The sequence below is a fragment of the Primulina eburnea genome, chromosome 13 (assembly GCF_022965805.1).
Source record: "Primulina eburnea isolate SZY01 chromosome 13, ASM2296580v1, whole genome shotgun sequence".
Lineage (NCBI taxonomy): Eukaryota > Viridiplantae > Streptophyta > Magnoliopsida > Lamiales > Gesneriaceae > Primulina > Primulina eburnea.
In genome coordinates this window covers 17,068,313-17,091,186 of record NC_133113.1, presented here as the reverse complement: position 1 = coordinate 17,091,186, position 22,874 = coordinate 17,068,313, and the positions used below count along the sequence as shown (strand labels likewise).

The 22,874-nt window shown below is 36.5% G+C and overlaps 2 protein-coding genes across 3 annotated transcripts; one reads left to right on the top strand and one right to left on the bottom strand.

Annotated features, from left to right (window-relative positions):
- Positions 1-1,932: 1,932 nt before the first annotated feature.
- LOC140810901 (uncharacterized) lies at positions 1,933-4,851 on the top strand. The gene is made up of 2 exons (XM_073168819.1): positions 1,933-4,268; positions 4,382-4,851. The coding sequence occupies exon 1, from the start codon at positions 3,164-3,166 to the stop codon at positions 4,163-4,165; it is 1,002 nt and encodes a 333-aa protein (XP_073024920.1). The 5' UTR covers positions 1,933-3,163; the 3' UTR covers positions 4,166-4,268; positions 4,382-4,851.
- A 1,813-nt stretch (positions 4,852-6,664) lies between these two features.
- LOC140809163 (aspartyl protease family protein 1) lies at positions 6,665-13,801 on the bottom strand. Of its 2 annotated transcripts, XM_073166657.1 has the most exons (11): positions 13,611-13,801; positions 13,100-13,342; positions 12,348-12,480; positions 8,808-9,043; positions 8,462-8,686; positions 8,247-8,382; positions 8,090-8,163; positions 7,904-8,003; positions 7,773-7,830; positions 7,169-7,240; positions 6,665-7,083 (listed from the first exon to the last, which is right to left on the bottom strand). In XM_073166657.1, the coding sequence occupies exons 2-11, from the start codon at positions 13,219-13,221 to the stop codon at positions 6,836-6,838; spliced, it is 1,404 nt and encodes a 467-aa protein (XP_073022758.1). In that variant the 5' UTR covers positions 13,222-13,342; positions 13,611-13,801; the 3' UTR covers positions 6,665-6,835. The 2 variants fall into 2 exon arrangements, with proteins under 2 accessions (XP_073022758.1, XP_073022757.1); XM_073166656.1 differs by lacking the exon at positions 13,611-13,801 and having other exon boundaries at positions 13,100-13,582.
- Between the last annotated feature and the right edge of the window lie 9,073 nt (positions 13,802-22,874).

Here is a 22,874-nt window from a genome sequence, read left to right as displayed (position 1 = left end):
ATGGCATATAATTTTTTCCCATAATATCAAGAGCAATGAATTCGAGCTTTGTCAAGTTTGACATGGTGGTACTAAAAAAAATTACGATGCATTTTATTAGTTAATGAATATTGCAATACAAAGTAATGGATAAACAACAAGTACAAGCATTCGTAAAAATAAAGAAAACACACGAGGAGGATATTCTCCGATAAATACAAGACTCGTGAGTATGATAACCAAAATAATTAAAAATAACCTTGAGAAATCAATATTCTTTTTCTTAGAAAATTTGATGAAGAATAATTGTTTAGAGAAGAAGAGAAAATTGGAGTGATTGAATGTGTTTGTGAGATCATATTTAAACGGAAAAAACTATCCGTTTTGTTACCGTTTATGACCGTTGTTGTACAAAAAAATAAATGTATGTATTTTTATAATTTAATGGTAATAATATGGTGTATATAATATTAATCATGTTTAAATAATTATGTATATCATATCAAATTATTATAATGAGGTGTCATAAGGTATTTTGTTTAAAAAATCTTATAAACTTTTATACTTGTCGTATCCCTTGCCGGGAGTGTAGGATGTTGTCTTACACTACAAGAAAAGTGGGTTTCCGCGGCGTGTCATCAACAGCGTGCAATAAAAGCACGCTGTGAATATTACTTTTAACGGCGTGCATCCATACGTGCGCTGTTAATACTGTTGCACTTGACAGCAATAACGGCGTGAAGTAAAAGCACGCTGCGAATAGTATTATTCACGGCGTGCAATAAAAGCACGCTGCGGATAACCTATGCCATTTTCGCAGCGCACACTAAAGGCACGTCATAAATAGTATGATTACGCTGTTAATAGTAATTCATTTTTTTAAAAAAAATCGTGTCTTGATATTAACGGCATACATTAATCGTATGCCGTAAATATTATTATTCACGGCATACATATTAGCACGCTGCGAAAAATGGTTTAAAAAAATGTTTCATTTAGCGACGGTTTTATTCACGATGTCGCTATATTTCGCGACGGTTTTATTGTCACTGTCGCTATATTTAGCGACGGGTATATTTATAACCGTCGCAAAAGTCAGATCGACAACGGTTATTGAAAAACCGTCGCTATTAACCGTCGCTATTTTTTGCTTATGTAACCTGCGTAAAATATATTTACCGCAGATTAATAGAAGGCGCCATATCCCAAAAATCATCGTGCCTCTCTGTTTTTTCGTCCCGAGCAAAACCTTCGAATCTTCTCTTTAATTTTTCCCATCGTTCATCGCCTAACCCTCAATCACTCCTCTACCTAGCTTCAGTCATTGTCGTCTCCTTCTACCACCGCCGTCTCACCGTCCGCCTACGGCCAGCCTCTTCGCCTTCTGTTTTCACAACGCATCCAAACTCCGTCGCTGCTCCATCTGATATCCCATCAGACGCCGCCCAACCTGCAACCGCGAGCCAGCCTTTCCAAGCACTCACCAAGGCGTTTCCTGCGATCCAATTCTGCCGTTCCAGCTTATGCACCTATTCCGATGAATAACCCAGGCAGCAGCCAGGCCTGCTTCATCTGAGTTCGCACTTTTGTGTGTTTCTACTGCCACCACTTCACTCCCGGCGAGTCCTTAAGCTCATTTATCTTCTTTTGCAGCATACGTCGCCGGAGAGTAGGTACCAGTTTATATGTCTCTGATTTTATTTTCCTAAATACGTATTTAAACATTGGAATATCTACAGCATTGTATAAGTGATCTTTACCTGGGGCTCTATTGTTATCATATTTACATGCACAAACTTGTATCTACAGAATAGCTTGCAGAAAATTTGCAAATTCTTGCGATTATATGAAACGACATGTGGCCCCGAGACTTGAAAATTTTAGACAAAATTTGGGGTTAATGGATTAGATATAGTTTTAGAAGCATTATATGTTATTGTCCCCTCACATATTTTCACCCTCCAATCGGATTCTAACAAGAGATTATAATTTTATTTTTAGAGCCCACGTCAATCATGTGTGACGTAGATATTTTACATGATAATAATTGGGAAAATTTTTAAATTTCATCTTTAAAAGTGGTTGTTGTGGTTGTTGAATACGGGTGAAATATAACTGTGAAAAATGATTAATTATTGCTTTTCGATCAATTGATTTGTTTCCTAATCATAAAAGCATGCACTTCTCATTCCCTGCCTCCATAACCTAAGGGCCAATTAATGATGCATGTTATTGAAAGAATTTATTTTTCTTATCATAAAAAAATAAAAATAAAAATAAATAGGAATAAAAAGGAAGCATTCCTTTCATTTTATTGATTTGCAATATTAATTGTCCTTTTGAAAAATCACATTTCTTGGTGTTGGTGCTATTCATTTTCCATATATTAAGTGTATTGTTTGATGAATCTTTAGGTTCTAAATTTTGTATTATTGGTCTTGAATTTATGTGGCTAATATTAGAGCTAGATGATAGGTAATTTTTTTTTTGGATTTGAATTAAATCTACTTTAACAGTTTTGTGGCTAGTTTTAATTTTTATGACAGAAGTTAAGTTTATATTTTTATTGATTTTATCGTTTTATTTATGAAGTAATGAAAATTATTTGAAGTCATATATTAATTTGAATGTTAAGGTTTGGGTCATTTACAAAATGGATAAAGAATGGATTCATTTGCCTTCAAGACTTGTACCCGAGTATGAAGAAGGGGTTCAAAAATTTCTTGCACAAGCCAAGGACTACGCCAAAGCACGTGACGTAATATTATGTCCTTGTATACGTTGTAAAAATAAGAAGTATATGACATTTGACAAAGTGTATGAGCACTTAATTATCAAGGGGTTTGATCCTTCTTACACGATTTGGTTCTTCCATGGTGAAACTGATACCCCATAATTTGAAGGTGAAGGTAGTTTAGAAGGAGTTCAAGAAGCGGATGATGAAAGTAGAGAGGCATTTCACTTATATAGGGATTTATTTGTCTCAGCTGAAGAGGTTGGACACACTACGTCTGACGCAAAAGATTATGAGTTTGCTGATTTATTAGAAGATGCAGAAACTCCTCTCTTCCCTGGATGTACGACTTATACAAAGTTGTCAGCATCTGTCACATTATACAATTACAAGTCTACCAATGGTCACACTGACAGTAGTTTCAATGAGCTCCTTAAGATCTTAGGTGACATGCTTCCAGAAAAAACCGCACTTCCACAAAATATTTACTTGATGAAAAAGTTGTTGAAACCATTTGATTTAGGATATGAGAAGATTCATGCTTGCCCAAACGATTGTTGTCTATTTAGAAAGGAGCTCAAAGAATTAGACTCGTGTCCAAAGTGTGGTTCCTCAAGATGGAAGGTGGACAAAGTTACCTCCAAAGTTCGTAAAGAAGTTCCTGAAAAAGTGCTAAGGTATTTTCCTGTGATACCAAGATTTAAAAGGATGTTTAAATCAGAAGAAATGGCTGAAGATTTGATTTGGCACTCTAATCACAAAAGTCAAGATCATATGATGCGTCATCCAGTTGATTCAATAGCTTGGGATACAATAAATCACAAGTGGCCTGCTTTTGCATCAGATCCTAGAAATCTTCGTCTTGGTCTTGCAACGGATGGATTCAACCCTTTTGGTGACCTTAGTTCCAGATATAGTTGTTGGCCGGTTATCTTGGTCAATTACAATCTTCCTCCATTGAAGTGCATGTCGAAGGAAAATCTTATGTTAACATTACTAATACCAGGTCCAAAGCAACCGGGAAATGATATAGATGTGTACTTGGAACCTCTTGTGGAGGATTTGAAGGAGTTGTGGGACATAGGTGTGGAGGCATTCGATGCATTTACCAAGTCAAAATTCAATCTGAAGGCTATCTTGATGTGGACAATCAATGATTTTCCAGCTTATGGAAACCTAGCTGGATGTCCCACAAAAGGGAAATTTGGTTGCCCAATATGTGGTGAAGACGTATGTTCTATGTGGCTTAAGTACAGTAGAAAGTTTTCATACTTAGGCCACCGAAGATTTCTTGCTCCTGATCATCCATTTCGTGATAAAAAGAAGTGGTTTAATGGGAAAAAAGAGAGAAAAGGAAAACCGAGGCCTTTGACTGGTTTACAAATTCTCAATGCGGTAAAAGTCATTGAAAATGACTGGGGGGAAAAAGAAAAAGAGTCAGAATATCAATAATGCAAAGAGAAAGAGAAAGACGCATGATAGTTCAAAAAATGGACAAAAACCAGATCAAATGTGGAAGAAAAAGTCCATTTTTTTCAGTTTACCATATTGGAGTGTAAGTTATTTTGCACTCTATTCATCAAGTTTTATAAATTTGTTTTTTTTTTGTTCATAAATTTTTATGAATCATGAACTAATACTGTGAAATGTGTTAATGGTTACGTGCAGGGACTGCTGCTACGTCATAACTTAGATGTGATGCATGTTGAAAAGAATGTCTGTGAAAATATTATAGGCACATTGTTAAACGTGAAGAAAAAATCCAAAGATGGATTCAATGCTCGCAAAGATTTGATGCACTTAAACATTAGAAAAGAATTACATCCTCAAGAAAAAGGGGAAAATATGTATCACTTGCCTGCTGCACCTTACACATTGTCTAAAAAAGAGATGAATGTATTTTGCTCTAGATTGAAGAAAATAAAGTTACCCGATGGCTATAGCTCAAATATTGGTAACTGTGTTTCTTTAGAAGATCATAAGCTTATTGGGCTGAAATCTCATGATTGCCATGTTCTAATGCAACAATTGCTATCAGTAGCATTGAGAAGTCTTTTACCTAAAGGTCCACGTAGTGCTCTATTTCTATTGTGTGCATTTTACAATGAATTATGTCAAAGAGTGTTAGACAGGAATCGTTTAGAGACATTGTTGCATCAAACCATTGTGTGACTGATACAGATCCTATTGGTTATAGGGTTAGAGACATTGTTGCAACAAACCATCATATTACTGAGTATTTTGTTTACTTTATCAAGTTTTTTGTCTTATTGGATAAAGGAGATTTGACATTAATTACTTAGTTTTTATATTATCTTATTATTTTGCTTTAATTCTGGTGATTGGTTGGATGTGGTGTGATAAATCTCTTGAGTTTCGATATTATTGTTTCAATTTTGGTTTATAATAATATAAATAACAATAATATTCTGCACGTTGCTAAAAACCAAATCGACAGCACATTTTGTACAATGTTGAACATAATTACAGCTTGCATTTCACCCTACAAACAGATCACTACTTTTAATTGCAGCATGAAGCTGCACACTGTCCACCTTATCAACAGCATATGTCGCATGCCATTGATACAATTAACAACAGCGTGCACCATGCACGCTGCGGATTGTTCTGCACAATGTCCACCTTATCAACAGCATATTTCGCATGCCATGGATACAATTAACAATAGTGTGCACTATGAACGCTGCGGATTGTTCAACAACAACATCACGCATTGCACGCTGCTAATTGTACATCAAGAGCATGTTTTGCACGCCGTGGATAGATTTAACCACAGCGTAAACCGCACGCTTTCAATAGTTTAACTATCCATAGCACACTCTGCACGCCGTTATAAGAAACAACCGCAGCGTAAACCGCACGCTGCCAATAGTTTAACTATCAATAGCACACTCTGCACGCCGTTATAAGCATTAACCGCAGCGTAAATTGTACGCCGTCAATAGTGCCAGACTTAAGACGGCTTTGAACTTTGCAGCGTGCGTCGCAGCGTGCATTCAATGCACGCTGCGGATACCTTTCCGCAGCGTATATTGCACGCTGCGGAAAACCACTTTTCTTGTAGTGTTAACATCCTCTCAGGATTTACAACAAGTTTTTTGAAAATATATTTTTATTATAGCATTATATTATATATTAAATAATAAAAAGTAAATAAATAAACAGTAAAATAAATATTATTACTTTTGTTACCTTTTTCTTTTGTTTTGGAGCTTGGAAAAATATGGAGGACTTTTAGACCTTCGTGCTGATAACGTGTTATGAAAAAGTAAAAATTTATGGTAAAATCTCAAACTCTCAAAATTTACCAAACTACACACTTTATAATATTTTTCTCTTTACTCAATTTTGATTTTCTTCACAAATAAAAGATCTACTTATAGAATTTCTTTACAAATAATCCAAAAATAAATTATATCATTAGCTTCATCATCACACACAAATTTCTAATTTTTACAACTGTTATTTTCAACATTCAAATATTCAATATATTTAATATTAAAATATTAATTTTCAACAATGTAATATATATTAATTTGAAAATTTTATTTTTATGGAAAAATATATTTTGTAATATATAATTTGAATAAAAATATAAATTTATATAAAAAATATCACTTTTTACTGTAATATGCACCGAGTTAATTCATAGATCATTGAATGGGAGACCTAGTGATAGTATAATTATAAACATGAGTAGAAGAGCGATGGAGCCAAAATTTCTAGTAATCAATATCATTAAAATATATTTGAACAGTTTGGGAAAACTAGATTTCAGATATAAAAAAATGAGTGCCACATTGTCAAGTCATTAACTTGAGAGAGAACTTCGTTTCGGAAATAATGACTAGAAACTTAAAATATAATTATACCTATATTTACATATAAATTGTTAGTTTAATAATCAAATAGACCGTCGACCCCACAAAATAAGAATATGTGTTAATAAGCAAATCGCCATCTATTCAAGAATAGGACAAAACGAAATCATATGCCAGTACTATATGATGTTCCATTTGAAACAAGAATGAGTGTATATGTGAGTGTGTGTGTGTGTGTAAACTTCACAAATAATAATACTACATCATGGTTGATAGAACCTCAAGAGTAAATAATGATAAAGTAATGGAAAAGAAATGTCATGACAACTAAAAGTTTGTTGTTTATGGAACTCAGGTGGACTGCGCTGTTTCCTCGTGGAGGCGGAGGAGATGATCCTGGTGATGGAGCCGATGGGGGAGACCTATTAGGCGTATTGCTAGGCGTGGCTTGAGGCTGAAATACAGAAGGTGAAGGAGCATCGCTTGAGTTGTTGCCTATAGGCAGAGTATTCTTGCTGGAATCATAGCCTGTGGTTAACAAATATGTAATTCAAAGTCAGCGCTTTGCGCTTCCAAGAACAATTATGGAAAACCGGAAAATGTAGCAACTCACAGTCGGATTCTTGCCAACCCAAAACCATCTCCTCACGATCAAAAACTATGCGATATCCGGTCATAAAATTTTCTGAAAGCCAGAAACTACCGGTCAGTTGCAACAGAGTAGGGCTAGTGTTGAATAAAAACAATAGCTACAACAGAGGTTTATGATTCTTTGATTTTCCTAGCAGACAAATAGGATACATGGCACTATGAATTTGAGATTTTGATAAACTTAAGTGTAAAGATGTTTAGTAGATTTCGAGCTACTTGAGGCGATGAGTCAGTTTAGTGAAACACTATAAATGGATATTACAGAAAAGAAAGAGATGGTAACCCACTATAATCATTCATTTATAAGATTCCATCTCAAGATACAAAAGTTTAAGAAAATCAAATGGACCTTCTCAAAGTGTATATATGTATGAATTCAATAATTGGTTTTTTCTAGCAATTTCTATTTAAATCCCGTGGTAAATTTTCCAGACAACAAAAAGATGTCAGATCTTTAGTTGAGTGGGTTGTTCAAATAAAGGTGACCAATAAAACTCCATTGCCAACTCATGAGAAGATGCGTAATCAACATGGAGCGATAAAGATACTTTAATCAAGATACTCACGTCCAATAATGTTAACATTCTCACTTTTGACCATGGCCAAACAAAATGCAGTTCCGCCCTGAAAGAAGAGATAATGTCAACACATTTCTTTGATGGAATCCTCAAACATTGATCCAATGCAAGAATCTTACCGCATGTCTAATTAATATTATTGGGTCGTTAAGAAAAAAATTGTTTCCACCTTTCATTGTCAAGTTCATATCCGGAATGGCAAAGCTTCTTTGACTTGGACTGCATACAACGGAAACATTGAACAAAAAAAGGAACATGATAAAACACTTGAGCTGAATTAAAGTTTTTCTATCAAGATAACTAACCTCAGATCATAGCAATAATCAAAAATAAACTTGGTGCTCGGCCTATAACGTGGCTCAGTTATCTGCGAAATAAACTGAAACAGGAGAGAAACATTCGAACTTATATAAATGAAACAGTACGATCACTAGAAAATAAAGTTTCACATATCGGACTTACACTCTCTGTAATAACTGTGTAAGCTGGATCATTTAAGTATGTAAATGAGGTGCCAGAGTCAAAGATTGCCGTGAACTCTAAATCAGTGGATCTGTTCCCCACAACTATTTGCGTCACAGTGATATTGTAGGTTGGACTGCAGAAAATTCTGAACATTAATAAAGAGGACCGGGGGTGGTCATCCACATCTTGCGGGGGTAAAAATGACTGCTTACTGTAATTGTTCAAGATTGAATGGAGTTACTTTTTGGTCTGGACTCCCTTTATCACCAAAATCAATTCTTCCAATTCCATCGGGACCAAAACACATCGCGAAGGAATTTGCGGTAAGCCCTTTGCTAGCTAAAATACTAGGAACAGATATATTATCAATCCCAAGACCAAATAGGCCATTAGGAGCGCCGCCATTCAAAAAATCACCAGTTTGACTTATTCCACACCTGAAATTCATGATACGAAACAAGAGGTTGAGATAAAAGAACATGCCGGTTAGAAATACATGGCATATTTTTTGGTGATAAATTACAAGATAATTTATGACAAGGAAATGATAGCACCCACCCTAATGTAATAGGGGCCTCGACACGTGTCTTTTGACTGCCATCTGAAACCAAATGCAAAACATCATCTACTAATATCCCTGTCGATGATGTATTACTGGAAAGATATACGTCTCGATAAGCACAAGCATTATGCGTGATCGAGCACCCTCTTCTAGCCCCACAAATAGGGCTATTACATGGAACTGACTTGCTAGTTGACGATGCATTTGGGCTGTAAATGTTTAGATCTAAATTCTGTTTCATAGAAATTACAACGTAGATCAGGAAATCACGGACATCCACAATGGTAGACTAGCCAAAGATACCCACTAAATCAAAAGGCTATGCATCATATCCATAATCAGGTATTTGCTTTGAAGCAAATTAAACATCAATAAATACTGCTTTGAAATACGCTTTTAGAAGAAAATAAATCTCCTTACCGACTTTCACGAATGAGAATGCAAGCATTTTCTCTATTTTAGACGAAGAACTTCAATGGAGGAAACAGACCTCAAGAACCCAGAAATAATAAACTAAAAAGACAAATTAGAAAACAGTGAATATGAACTGCAACTACCAGAAACAATTTGTAGGGCTTCGAAAAATCGGGACAAAAATCCCAACTTACAAACATCCTTCCTCGACTTAGTGAATACATGCACATTGCTCAATCCTTCCAAATAAGGACTCGAGCCCTCTTCTGAAAAGGTTTTAGTGAGAATACGTGCTTCCCGCTCCATTTGAAAGACGTGATAGGCTGATAGTTCCCGAAGATCTGTTTTCCAAGTGTAAGAATATACCCGCTAATGTGCTATATCTCCTTGGAGTTCTTATAACATAGATACCTAGTCCCAAATCCATAGAATTCATCAACCAAGTCATCAACATTCAGAATTTTAGGCCACCCAGGAACCATAGGCACCATCAGAGGAAAGATGGGCAAATATAGCACAGACAATGTGACCACGATTCCCATCAACCTAGAGAATGATAGGGTTTATGTTAGACATAAAGGGAGTGGTTGTATCCTTTCAGGCAGAGAACAAAGACTGACCAACAAAAGGATTCGTCCAGATCGTTTATTCTTCTTCATTGAATTCTCATGAATGAGATTATGAGAATATATTCCTGCCTGTCGAATATATGAAGATAACTATGTGGATAATCAGTTGCTTAGATAGACTTTAAAATTTTAAAATAGATTAGATCGATCAATTTTGGTAGTGAGTATTTCTTTCTATTTAATTCAGAATATATCTTTCATGTTATTCATTCAGTGAAATTATTCTTCCATCAAACTTCATGTTACCAGAGCCATAACAGCCGATGATCGAGTATGGCATGGCCTCGATGGAGTCGAACTCCTCTTCCGGCGATGGTTCCTCATCCACCACAGTCGGATCCAATACACTGCCCGCTTCATCTGGGCTTCCTGATTTCTCTCCATTTCAGATTAATTGCAGAAATTACCTTCAATGGTCCCGATCTGTGATGATGTTCATCTATGGAAAAGGAAAAGATGACTTTCTCAGGTGCCTCGCCTCAACCCACGCATACTGATCCAACCTTCAGGATGTGGAAATCAGAGAATAGCATGGTCATGTCATGGTTGATTAATTCCATGACCTAAGAAATTGGAGAGAACTTCCTCTTATGCACCACGGCAAGGATATATGGGATGCTGCACAAGATACCCACTCATCGAAGGAAAAAACCTCTGAAATCTTTGAAATCGAGAGGACGCTCCATGACTTACGACAGGCTGATGCCTCGGTCAAGCTACTTCACAAATTTAACCCGTTTGTGGCAACAATTGGATTTATTTGAGGTATACGACTGGAAATATCCAGATGATGCCCTTCGTTAGAAGTCGATAGTTGAAAAGCGACGTATCTTCAGATTTATGTCCGGCCTCAATCAAAATATCGATGAGGTATACCCACTCTCCGGACAGTGTTCTCCGAAGAAAGATAAGAAGATAGTCGACGCAAAACTGATGCTTGGATCACCTACCGTCAACTCAAACATTGGTGGTTCAGCCCTTGCGTCCAATCACAATTTTTAACCATTAGCAGACTCTAGGGTTCATCTGCCCTATCAAGCTTCACAGCCCTGGGAATGAAGGTGGCAAGATCATAACATGGGATCTCAATCTCCCAATGAAAGAATGTTTTGGATTTTCTGAAGGAAACGAGTATGATGGGATGTAAGCCAATCAATAAACCGAAGGATCCGAGTGTCAAGATTGGAATAAGAAAGAACCGTCATTTAGACGATAAAGGAAGATACCAAAGATTGGTAGGCAAACTGATATATCTCTCACACGCGGCCAGACATCAGATTTGTTGTCAGTGTCATAAGTCAGTTCATGAATAATCCAAGGAACACATGGAAGTTATGTACCGGGTATTGAGATATTTGAAATGCCCCAGGACAAGGACTAATTTTCAAGAAAAACTCCACCAGGGATATCAGAATCTACAATGATACTGATTGGGCTGGTTCTCCATGTGACAGACGCTCTACTTCTGGCTACTGCATGTTTGTTTCGGGAAATTTAATAACCTGGTGAAGTAAGAAACAGTCTGTAGTAGCTAGGAGTACTGCAGAAGCAGAATTTCGAGCCTTAGCTCAAGGGATAAGCGAAGTAACGTGGCTCCAAAGACTACTAAAGGAATTACAAATGGAAGGGCACATATCGATGGAAATCATGTGTGACAATCAAGCAGCAATAAACATTGCCAAATATACAATTCATCGTGTTCGAACGAAGCATGTCGAGATTGATCATCATTTCATAAGTGAGAGGTTGAGGAAAGAATTGTAGGTCTTAGCTACATTCCTACTCAGCTGCAGGTTGCAGACATCTTTACAAAAGCCCTCTATCATCCAAAATTCGAAGAATTGATTTCCAAGCTAGGCTTGATAAACATACACAACCCAGCCTGAGGGAGAGTGTTGAATATATGAAGATAACTATGTGGATAATCAGTTGCTTAGGTAAACTTTTATATTTTAAAATAGATTAGATTGCTTTCAGATTTGGTAGATAGAATTTCTTTCTATTTAATTCAGAATGTATCTTTCAATTTATTCATTCAATGAAATAATTCTTCCATCACACTTCAAAGGCTTATCCTATTTGTTGGAGAACTTTTGAAAAGGGAAACTCACACCTATGTTAACAATAAATGAATACTTTAAATTTCGAATTAAAATATAGTGTTCTGAATTAGATTATGATATACTACTGGAATTATTTTTGGTAATTGTGACAAATTGAATAAAAATAATGATTGCAAAGAGGAAGTGTAACATGAATAGAAATGTATTTTTGATTGAAAAATCAGACTGTAATATGAGTATATAAGTTTATAATTCCCGCAAATAAAAATATTCCCGAACCATACTAAAATGACATAGCCTAGACTCCAGAAACTACAACACGAGAACTTAAAATTCCGAAAGAACAAATATGAACTGAAAGTAAAATAAAATAAAATAGACAAGTTTTGAAATTATTGGAAGATTAACTCCAACTTTCCACAGCACATACCTGCCCTGATATATTCAAGCTACGTACACAACTGGTACAATCACAAGGTAACCAAAACAGGTCGCTGCCAGTGTCAAGTGCCACAAGATATGTTGAATTAGGTGTTCCCACTTCCACAAATACGTAATGCAAGCTGCGAATACACAATTATATAAGAAGCACGCCCAACATGATCTAAGCACTGACATACAATGCTTGATATAAGACAAAAAAAAACATAATCATAAAGTAACTCTTTTTTAAACCAGTAACTCTTATTGAAACCATTGTGACGATAAGTGAAGTTAAGTCCAATGACCAATCCTCTCAAAATTTTTATTGTTCGACCCGATTTGGTCATATTAAATTACCATCGTATTTGATCAGGAATGGTTAACAATAAATAGACTAGCAATAGTTCACGGCAGCATGGCCAGAGAGAATATATGACCGAAAGATTGAATATCGTACACTATAAAAAATAGATATCATTTAGGATTCATCAAGCAAAAACTGAACCACAAGATTTCCAAGGTAGAATAGCCAACAAGCAACATACTACAAAAACATCATTAAAGTTCGATGAAGCACGAAACCAACAAGAGATCATCGTATGCAATAAAGATTTGTTAAAGGGCATCGTATAAAAGAGGAGAAACAACAGTGGCTCACAAATAAATGGATCAATCAGTAAAGTCAGAACCATATGGTAGAGAACCAAAATAAAAACAAAAATGGATAAAAAAATCTAAAACAAGCGTAAACAAACATACAATCCAAGAGCACTGAGACGATAGGTAATGTTTCCACCGAAAAAGGTGAGAGCAGGGGATGTGGTGGCAGGACTGGAGCCGGCAAGACGGCGGGCCTTGAAAATATGATCACGGTGGGCCATGGCGGAGTAGTAATCAAACGTACCCTTTTCCGGCAGCCCATCAAAGTCCAAGAAATCCTTGACACGGTCGGAATACCTGTGGTGGATATGGAAGCCGAACGTCTCAAATGCCTCGCCACCCCTGGCATGAATCCAACACACAGATACTAGCATAATCAGAACACCCACAACCCATGAAGTACTTCTACACATCATTTGATTTACTCGGAGTCCAAAAACACACAGATCAATGAAATATTTTCACCTCTTTGGCACAATAAATCAATAAAATATATGCAAATTCCCGTGGTGTAGACTAATTGAGTCTACGTTGGAAAGCATTGTCACGAAATGAGGTAAAAAAAAGAGGAAATAGAAAAAAAAAAAAAAAACCATTGACCAGTTCTTACCCAATGAAGGGGGTGAGAAAAATACTAGGAAAGATTCAAGTCAACTGTTGAGGCATACGGAGTGAATAGTGACAACTAATGTGAGAAGAGAACAGACAATGGGAACAAGTAATAAAAGTCAAGATTAGGCGGCCGGCTGAATTGGTGGAGTCGAACAAGGACTTGAGATTCCTCTACCGAGGCAGGGAAAGATTTTTGTGCAGTTTAAAAATCGGGCATACGATCTACATTTATATATATATTTTTATTTTATAAAAGATTAGTGATATTTAAAGTAAGAATTTGTAGTGTTTTTAAAAGTCATTTAATATTCCCCTCAAAAAAAAAAGTCATTTAATATTTAAATTTGATTTTTAAAACTTTTAATAATCTAAAGATATTCAAAATATCAATATTTTTAATGATTCCATGAAATTTTTGATAAGTGCATTTTATGCACTTATATTATTCTTATATTTCATACGGATTGTTAGTCTTTTCGGGCGGAATTACGCGTTTTTTGTTATTTCTGGTGTGATTGCAGGAATCTAGGTGCGGATACAACATATGCGTGAAAACGAGCTAAAATGACGCCTAGGAGAAGAAGTGTGAGCCATACTCCGAAGGGTGGAATGCTGAAAGTGCGCGACATATTCTCGCGCACAACTGGCAGAGAGAACAGCGCATATGCGCCCCAAAATCCGCGCATATGCGCGACCCATACAGAGAGTTCAGCGCATATGCGCCACTCAAGGCGCGCATGTGCGCGAGAAAGAACAGATGACAACCCGAGAGCGACGCGCATATGCGCCGCTTATGGCGCGCATATGCGCGCAAGAAGAAGATCAGCACCCGAAGCACGCGCGCATATGCGCGAGTTTGTGCCGCGCATATGCGCGCGGCGCGATGTCCAGAAATAAAAAGGGCTCGGCGTTGATTTTTAAAGGGTTCGGAAATATTTTTACGACAGCCGTCACACTACTCGAAAGAAAGGCGAAAAAGTGAGCGCACGGATCACGGGACGCGAAGAACGGAGATAGAAGACGCTGAATCCGGACACGGAGACGCACTTCCATCTCTCGCCAACACGTTCTTAATTCGGTTTCTTACTTTTACGTTTTTAATGATTACAAACAGGTTTTGTATTGATTTAATTACGAGTATGAACTAATTCTATTTTCTAGAGATTGATGGAGTCTTGGTTGAACCTATGTTATTGACTTTTTAACTTTTCATCTAATTAATTCGTCGTGTTTATTTGTGAATTCTTGTGATTAATGCTTTTGGATTACTGGCCATAATTCGATTGATTGAATAATTAAAATCCAACACTCGAAAGAGGGGATTGAAATTAGGACAGGAGAAATCACATCGTTAGATATTTATAACGTGCAAAAGACGTATAACTCTGACGAATCCATAAGAAGACCTTGGTTGCATTTATTACGTGTTGCTTGATTTTGAATAGACATATTAAAATCGGTAATAGGTAATACAGTTCTACTTATCACTCGACAGAGGGAGTAGAAACATTGCGAGTTCTTGGTTATAAGTGCGATGCAATTTAATAACATGTTAGTTAATGCCGATTTAGCATAGGGGAAGCCAGACGAAATCATATCTCTAGATTTATTTCTTCAGTGAATTCTATACAGTAATTGCTATTTTATTTGAATTGATTACAAACCAACCATTCGATTTGTCTAAATAAATTTGAGCTATGTCAATTATGGTAGTTAATATACAACTTTGAATAATTACTCCTCGTGGGATCGATATCTGTACTCATACAGTACTAAAACTTGACACCGTATACTTGCGGTAGTGAAAACACGCAACAATTTTATTAAGTATTAGAATTAAAGCTTAAGACACAACTCATTAAAATGTCAAAAATTATATTTCATTCGATCTAAAAATTTGAATGGAATTTAAACGAAAAATGTCTCAAACTCACGTATATTCATTTTCATTTTTATTTAAAATAATCTCTATGGTAACACTAGTTAATTCATTCTTATCTTCTGCATATATTTTTTCTTATTATAAACATTTTTTCCATCATTAATTTTTATTTACGATTATTTCAAAAGAATTAACATCATTTATTTTATTTTTTGTTTCTGATCACAAAAATTCACCAGATTTAACATCATATTTATCATCTTCTATAATTTTTGTTAATTTACAGATTGATTTAGATTATAACTCCAAAGACATCCATAAATAAAAAAATTATTCACTTAAATAAATCATAAAATAAGAATGCCTCGACATTTTACAGCCTAATTATAAAAAATTTCGCATCTTAATCCTTTCACATGTTGAAAATACGTGTAAAATCAAAAACTTTTCATATGACTCAAAAATATATTTTTTGGGTTATCAAATTTTCTCGGAACGTTGCCAAAATATCTAGACTTTAAATTCCTCGATTCATACTTTCGACCTCTACTTGAGTCCTCTCTAAGCCATCACGTAAATTAATTTACAGCTTATCATGCGACTAAACTTACTGCCATAGTCCATGACTTGACGACGAACAACTCCACCCAAGCCTCGTTTCGACCCGTACGCGTATATCCTTCACACTGACACCTCCCGATTCGAACCCGGACACAACCAAAACTGTGGGGCCCCGAGTCCGACATCTAATATTAATAATTATAAATATAACAAACCCAACGATTTAGTAAATACATAATTTGTGGTTCACAAATTCACATAATGTGGGGACCCGGACGCTAATTCCAATTTTAATCATTCTTAGGAATTATTTAATCAATTATAATAAACAGGTTCTAAATTTTTTTTAAAAAAAATACAAAGCGGAAACGTAATGTAATTTACTTCAAATTACATATTAAACATAAACATACAATTCTTGTGTTATCTACAAGTGTTCACTAGGTTCAGCTATATGTCATTGCTGAATCCTAAGTTGCTTCGAAGCCCGGATCTCCATGCTATCTAGTCCAGCCTCGTTCTCTTCTTGACCCTGATCATATCCCACATGTTGTCATGCACACATACAAACAAGACCACAGTCGGATAACTCCGGTGAGAATTACATTCTCAGTATAAATCATGTATACATGCAATAATATAATCAATATAAACGCATATAACAGACATTCATAACATGTATCCAAATCAGATTATAAATCCATATGAAGAATAAATCCTATTCTAACCATTTACCATCATCAGGAACATAAATCAACATGTACCATATTCAGGAACATAACCAACATGATTCAATATAAACGCTTAATCGTACTCGTGACTCCACGACTCTGACTAGACTCAATCCTAGTCTATGGATCTCGGTTTCCAGATGTGAGTATTCCTATATCGAACAACAGTAATAGAAAAGACTCCAGTTCTATCCACATCGATATAATCAAACATCCAGTGTCCTGACCTAACCGTCATGGACTGTGGCCCTATCGCCAATATCCTATCTTGTGACATCGTGCAATGTGCCTGTGGCGATCCCGCCACTATCAGGCGCTTCTGTCACAAGATCACTCGTCAAATATCTGATATCTATCAATCAAGAAAACAAGCATTTTCCATGCATTCATTGCAATTATCCATGCAATACAATAACGTATGTGATTTATGGAAACTCGAGCCAAACCTCACTCGAGTTGTGCAATCCCAACTCAACATTAATTTATACATTTATCTTCACGGTCTGACGAAGTCGAAGTATCGAATTCAAGTCTGTCCATATCAAATCTGAAATAACAGTATCAAATAGACCGTGTCAATATACCGCTTAACTCAAAGCCTGTTCTGATCAATACACAAATCAAAACATAATCTGATCAATATCAAATCAAGACACAATCTAATCCATATCGACGATATCACGATATAATCGAAGTCACTACTGAATCTGATCAATATCAAACCACAGATGTTTCGACGGAATAACAGTACAGTCTCCGTAACCCCGTCAATTCCAACAACATAGATATAATACAAGAACTCATAATCAAATCGATACAACTCTTAATCTCAACGATAATACAAATCTGATATCAAATCTCAATCAAATCAACTCCAAAAATCATAATAATTACATAATCAGTCTGTTCTTCGATCTGACTTCACATACACGCTGTCTACTGTATCAGAAACACCATATATGATCCATATTCGATTCTGACAATATCATAATTTCAAATCATGTCTAAACGTAACAAAACTTACGTCCTATTGAAGCTGTCGTCGCTAGAGACTCGGTGTTGTAGTCGGATTCACAATCAGATGGACAGATCACTCGTAAATCTCAAATCTCACGTGAAGCTTTCCTCGGTGCTTCCCTTCTCGATTCTGAGGGAAAATTGCTTGTATATACTCGTGTGTGTGTGTGTGTATATATATATATACTGCATGCGTATCAAGAAACGTGGCTCGCTTCTTTATATTGCACGTCTCGCGCCCGGGCGGACAAGAGTTTCCACTCGGGCGGAGAACTCTCGGCCCTCATCCATTAAACAATCGCGCTCGGGCGGACATAAAGTTCCGCCCGGGCGCAATATGTTCGGCTTTCTTCCATTAAACATGGGCGCTCGGGCGGACAAACACTTCTGCCCGGGCGCGCAACCTTCGGCCCAAATCTTGTGCTTTTCATATGCTTTCCCCAAATCCGACGGAGGCCCGGCTATAATCACATTAGTTCATAATCAACAAATCATATCGGATTACAATACTCAAATTCTCAGGCATTACACATAAACATCGTAAAAATAATTTAAAGGTTACAAATGTTTGAAATATAAATTTTAACATGCCAAAATAAAGTAGTGAACCTAAGTAATCCAAACATCATCAAATAGCTCCTAAGACCCGAGAATCCCACTCTAACTCGTATCTCCTCGCCTGGAACTGGACTCTGGCATCCCAAGCCTCGCCTCACCTACCGTCAAGAACATGAAAACAAGAGGTAGCCGACGTGCCGGTGAGTATAAACCCAGTATGATACAATCAATAACATATGAGAATTAAAATTTCACAAAGTTCATATAAACTCATAAAGATGTAATATAATGCAATGCATGATCAGAAGCTGTGGGCTATCAATAAATCTCAAGATCAAGTGAATCATCTGGTCATAGGGTACCCAAGGGAATAGAATGACCCAGCAACAGCCACCGACTCATCCGCTCGGGGTGGGGTGCTGTGTTCTACAATCCCAAGACTATCATGCGCCTACAGAGAGTGTTCAGCCCATAGCAGCGACCTCCCCATATACTATGCCAATTCAACTATAGCCCCATACGTCCAACAAATCAATAAATCAAGGCGATCTCCGCCATATCAAATCTGAATCAAAAAGTGGCTCAATATGCAATGCAATGATGCATTTCAATCTCATCAAGTCAATATCATAATAAGCTCATCTCAAAAGATCAATCATCAACAAATCACAAATAATTCATCAAGCCATCGAATTTTCAATTTAAAATAAAAATGATATTTTTACCTCGTATGTTACCGACCGTTACATACCTTTCAAATATTACCAAAAGAAGATCGAAATGTGTAGTTGAGAAGTCTTGAACCTCAAAATTCTACTATAACTCAAGAACTCGGATCATTTATCAAAATAGAGCAATTTATGTACAAAATTCATAATTAATTCAATATTTCTTCAAATCAAGATCCGCAAATTGGATATACAAGAAAACTCAAAGCCCAACAATTCTTCTTCATAAACTTTTATCAAATAAAGTCATTTACTCAGCCGTTCATAATCTGAAACATACAACATAATTTTCGAAATTCTGCATCCGTACCAATATGACACATTTTAGTATTTCGAGCATAACTCCCTCAATACTCAATGGAATTAAGTCCATTTTATATCATTGCGAAGACAAGACAATGCTCTATAATTTCATTTGAACACCAAATCCAGAATCTCAACCGATTAATACCAGAATTCGAATAAACAGAAGGCATGTACACAAACTCGGGATTCTAGACCAGGTTTAGTAAATATATCATATCTCTTTCATTTCTTCATGGAACTGAGTGATTCTGGAACCAAATCGAAGCTTACTAGATTGTCTACAAGTTTGATGAAGACCATAACTCCAAAATCCAAACACAACCGTCCCATATACTCGAAATACAGAAGGTATAAAAACTGATCTTGCACTTAAACAAGAAACCATGCTCATATCCATTTTAAATTCAAACCAACTCAAATACAACATATTCAACATCTTAATATCTCAAATATCAACTCAAATATCAATTCTAAACTTCAACCCATTTCCAAACTTTAACAAAAATCGGAAAAACTTACATCCTTGTGAAGCCCGTCACGAGAGGATCACAAATATACCTTCATTTTAAAATTTTCTTGAGCAAATCTCCCTTAGTATTAGAAAGAAGTTTGAAAATGGAGAGGAAATAGATGAGGGTTCGATGGAGAAGAAGGGAAATGATTGGTGAAGGTGAAAGTTGACTCAAATAATGAGTTTTCGCGTCTGTAGCGCCGCAACGCCACTTTTTAGCGCCTCAGCGCCAAACCTTCGCAAAACTAGCACCTAGGCGCCACTTTCTAGCGCCTAGGCGCTTGAATAGTAACCCGATGAACAGTACCGTGAACAGTACCAGTGAATAGTACCTTTTTTTAAAAAAAAAATTCGGGCATTACAAAAACACCTTCCTAAGACACATACCATCCCTTAGAACGAGCCCGTAAACCTCTCACTATCTGCTGAAAGTCCCCAAACAATAGTCTAAGCCGCTGCCAAGCCCTGCACCTCATGCGCTCAAGCCTTTTGCGTCGACTTGCACCCACGTATCCTGTAATGCCCGAGATTTTTCATACTGTAATCTGTAATTATTGAGTTATAATTTGATATGATTACGAAAGGATTAATCGGGACACGAAACACAAGTACGTGTGAAAAGTGTGTGTTTATGTGCGAAGGATTCACGCACATGCGCGAGCCAAGGCGCGCACTTGCGCGGACCAGGCAGTAGGCTTCGCGCATATGCGCGGCGTGACTGCGCGCATATGCGCGAAGGAGGCAGTAGGGTGCCTCGAGATGAAATTCCCCTCGCGCACATGCGCCGATTGATGCGCGCATATGCGCGAGGCGATGGAAGCAGCACGCGCTGAGACACTAGTCTCGCGCATATGCGCGAAGACATGCGCGCATATGCGCGAGAAGATTTGGGCAAATTCTTGAGATGCCACGTATCATGTGCATGCGAGATATATATATATACATATAGAATTTGCTCAGAGAAAAAGAATTGGAAGCCGAGGGATTTTGATTTCAAAATTCTACCGTGCAATATCCGTCTGTCCAAATCGTAATCCGACTTCAGTACTGTATTCCTATCAACGTAGGCTACAACTGGACGTAAGTTTTACTACGTTTTGACATGTTTTGAAATTAGACTATTGTCAGAATTGAATAGGATTCATATATGATGTTCTTGTCATGTTAGACATCATAGAATCGAAGTCAGATTAAGGAACAGACTGGTTATGTAATTGTTATGATTTTTGGAGTCGATGTGACTGAGAATTCATATCAGATATGTATTGTTATTGAGATTATGACTGGTATCGATATTGATTATGAGTTCTGATATTATATCTGTGATGTTTGGACTGACGGGATTATTGAGACAGTATTGTTATGCCGTCGAAACATCAGTTGGTTGATATTAATCAGAACAGGTATTGAATTGAATTGTGTATTGATATTATACCTATTCAACTGTTATTACCAGATTGGGAATGGACCGAGATAGAGTCGGGACTTCTTCTTCTTCTTCTGAGCGAGAAGATAAAGATATAAATTAATGTTGAGTTGGGATTGCACAACTCGAGTGAGGTTTGACTCGAGTTTCCCTAAATCACATACTTTACTTATTGCATTGATATTTGCATTGAGTTGATTGATATACTTGTTTTCTTGAGTTATAGATTACAGGTATTAGAAGAGTAATCTTATGACAGAAGTGCCGTTAGTGGTGGGATCACCACGGGCACATTGCACGATGTCATAAGAGGGTATATTGGCGGTTGTGCCAAAGACTGTCACTGGATGTTGGTTATCGATGTGGATAGATTGATAGCTTCTTCTATTACTGTTAGTTGATATTATATCGATGTGGATAGATGTATAGCTTATTCTATTACTGTTGATTGATATTATATCGATGTGGATAGATTCATCGTTCCTTCTATTACTGTTAATCGATGTTATATCGATGTGAATAGAATCGGACTTTGTTCTATTACTGGTAATCGATATCATATCAATGTGGATAGAATCAAGGCTTGCTCTATTACTGTTAATCGATAATATATCAATGTGGATAGAATCAGGGCTTCGTCTATTACTGTTAATCGATACTGTATCGCTGTGGATAGAACTGGAGTCTTTTCTATTACTGTTAATCGATACTATATCGACGTGGATAGAACTGGAGTCTTTTCTATTACTGTTGGTCGATATGGAATGCTGACATCTGGAAACCGGGATCCCTAGACTAGGATTGAGTCTAGTCTAAAACGTGGAGTCACGAGCTTGAGTGACAATTATATTGATTGATATTGATTGATGTTGATTATGTTCCTGAATATGGTTCATGTCCTTTTATGTTCCGGATATTGGCACATATTTAGAATAGAAATTATTCTTGATACTGATCATGTTCCAGATGTTGGTCCATGTTTATAATAGGAGTTATTCTTGATATTTATTATGTTCCTGATATTGGTACATGTTTAGAATAGAAGTTATTCTTGATATTGATTATGTTCCTGATATTGGTACATGTTTAGAATAGAAGTTATTCTTGAGCTTGATTTATGTTCCTGATATGGGTATATGCTTAGAATAGAATTTATTCTTGATATTGAATTATGTTCCTGATTAGGGTACATGTTTAGAATATGAATTATTCTTGTTATTGATTCCTGTCATGATTTTGATACAGGATATGAGTTGCTGGTATATGCTTTTATATTGTTTATATGATTGCATGTATACATGATTTATACTGGGATATTTATATCTCACCGGAGTTATCCGGCTGTTGTCTTGTTTGTATGTGTGCATGGCAACAGGTGGGCTAGGATCAGGGTCAAGAAGAGAACGAGGCTGGACTAGATAGCGTGGAGATCCGGACTTTGAAGCAACTTAGGGTTCAGCACTGACTTATAGTTGAACCTAGTCGGATTATTGTAGATCATACAATAATTGTATGTTATGTTCAATATGTAATTTGAATTTA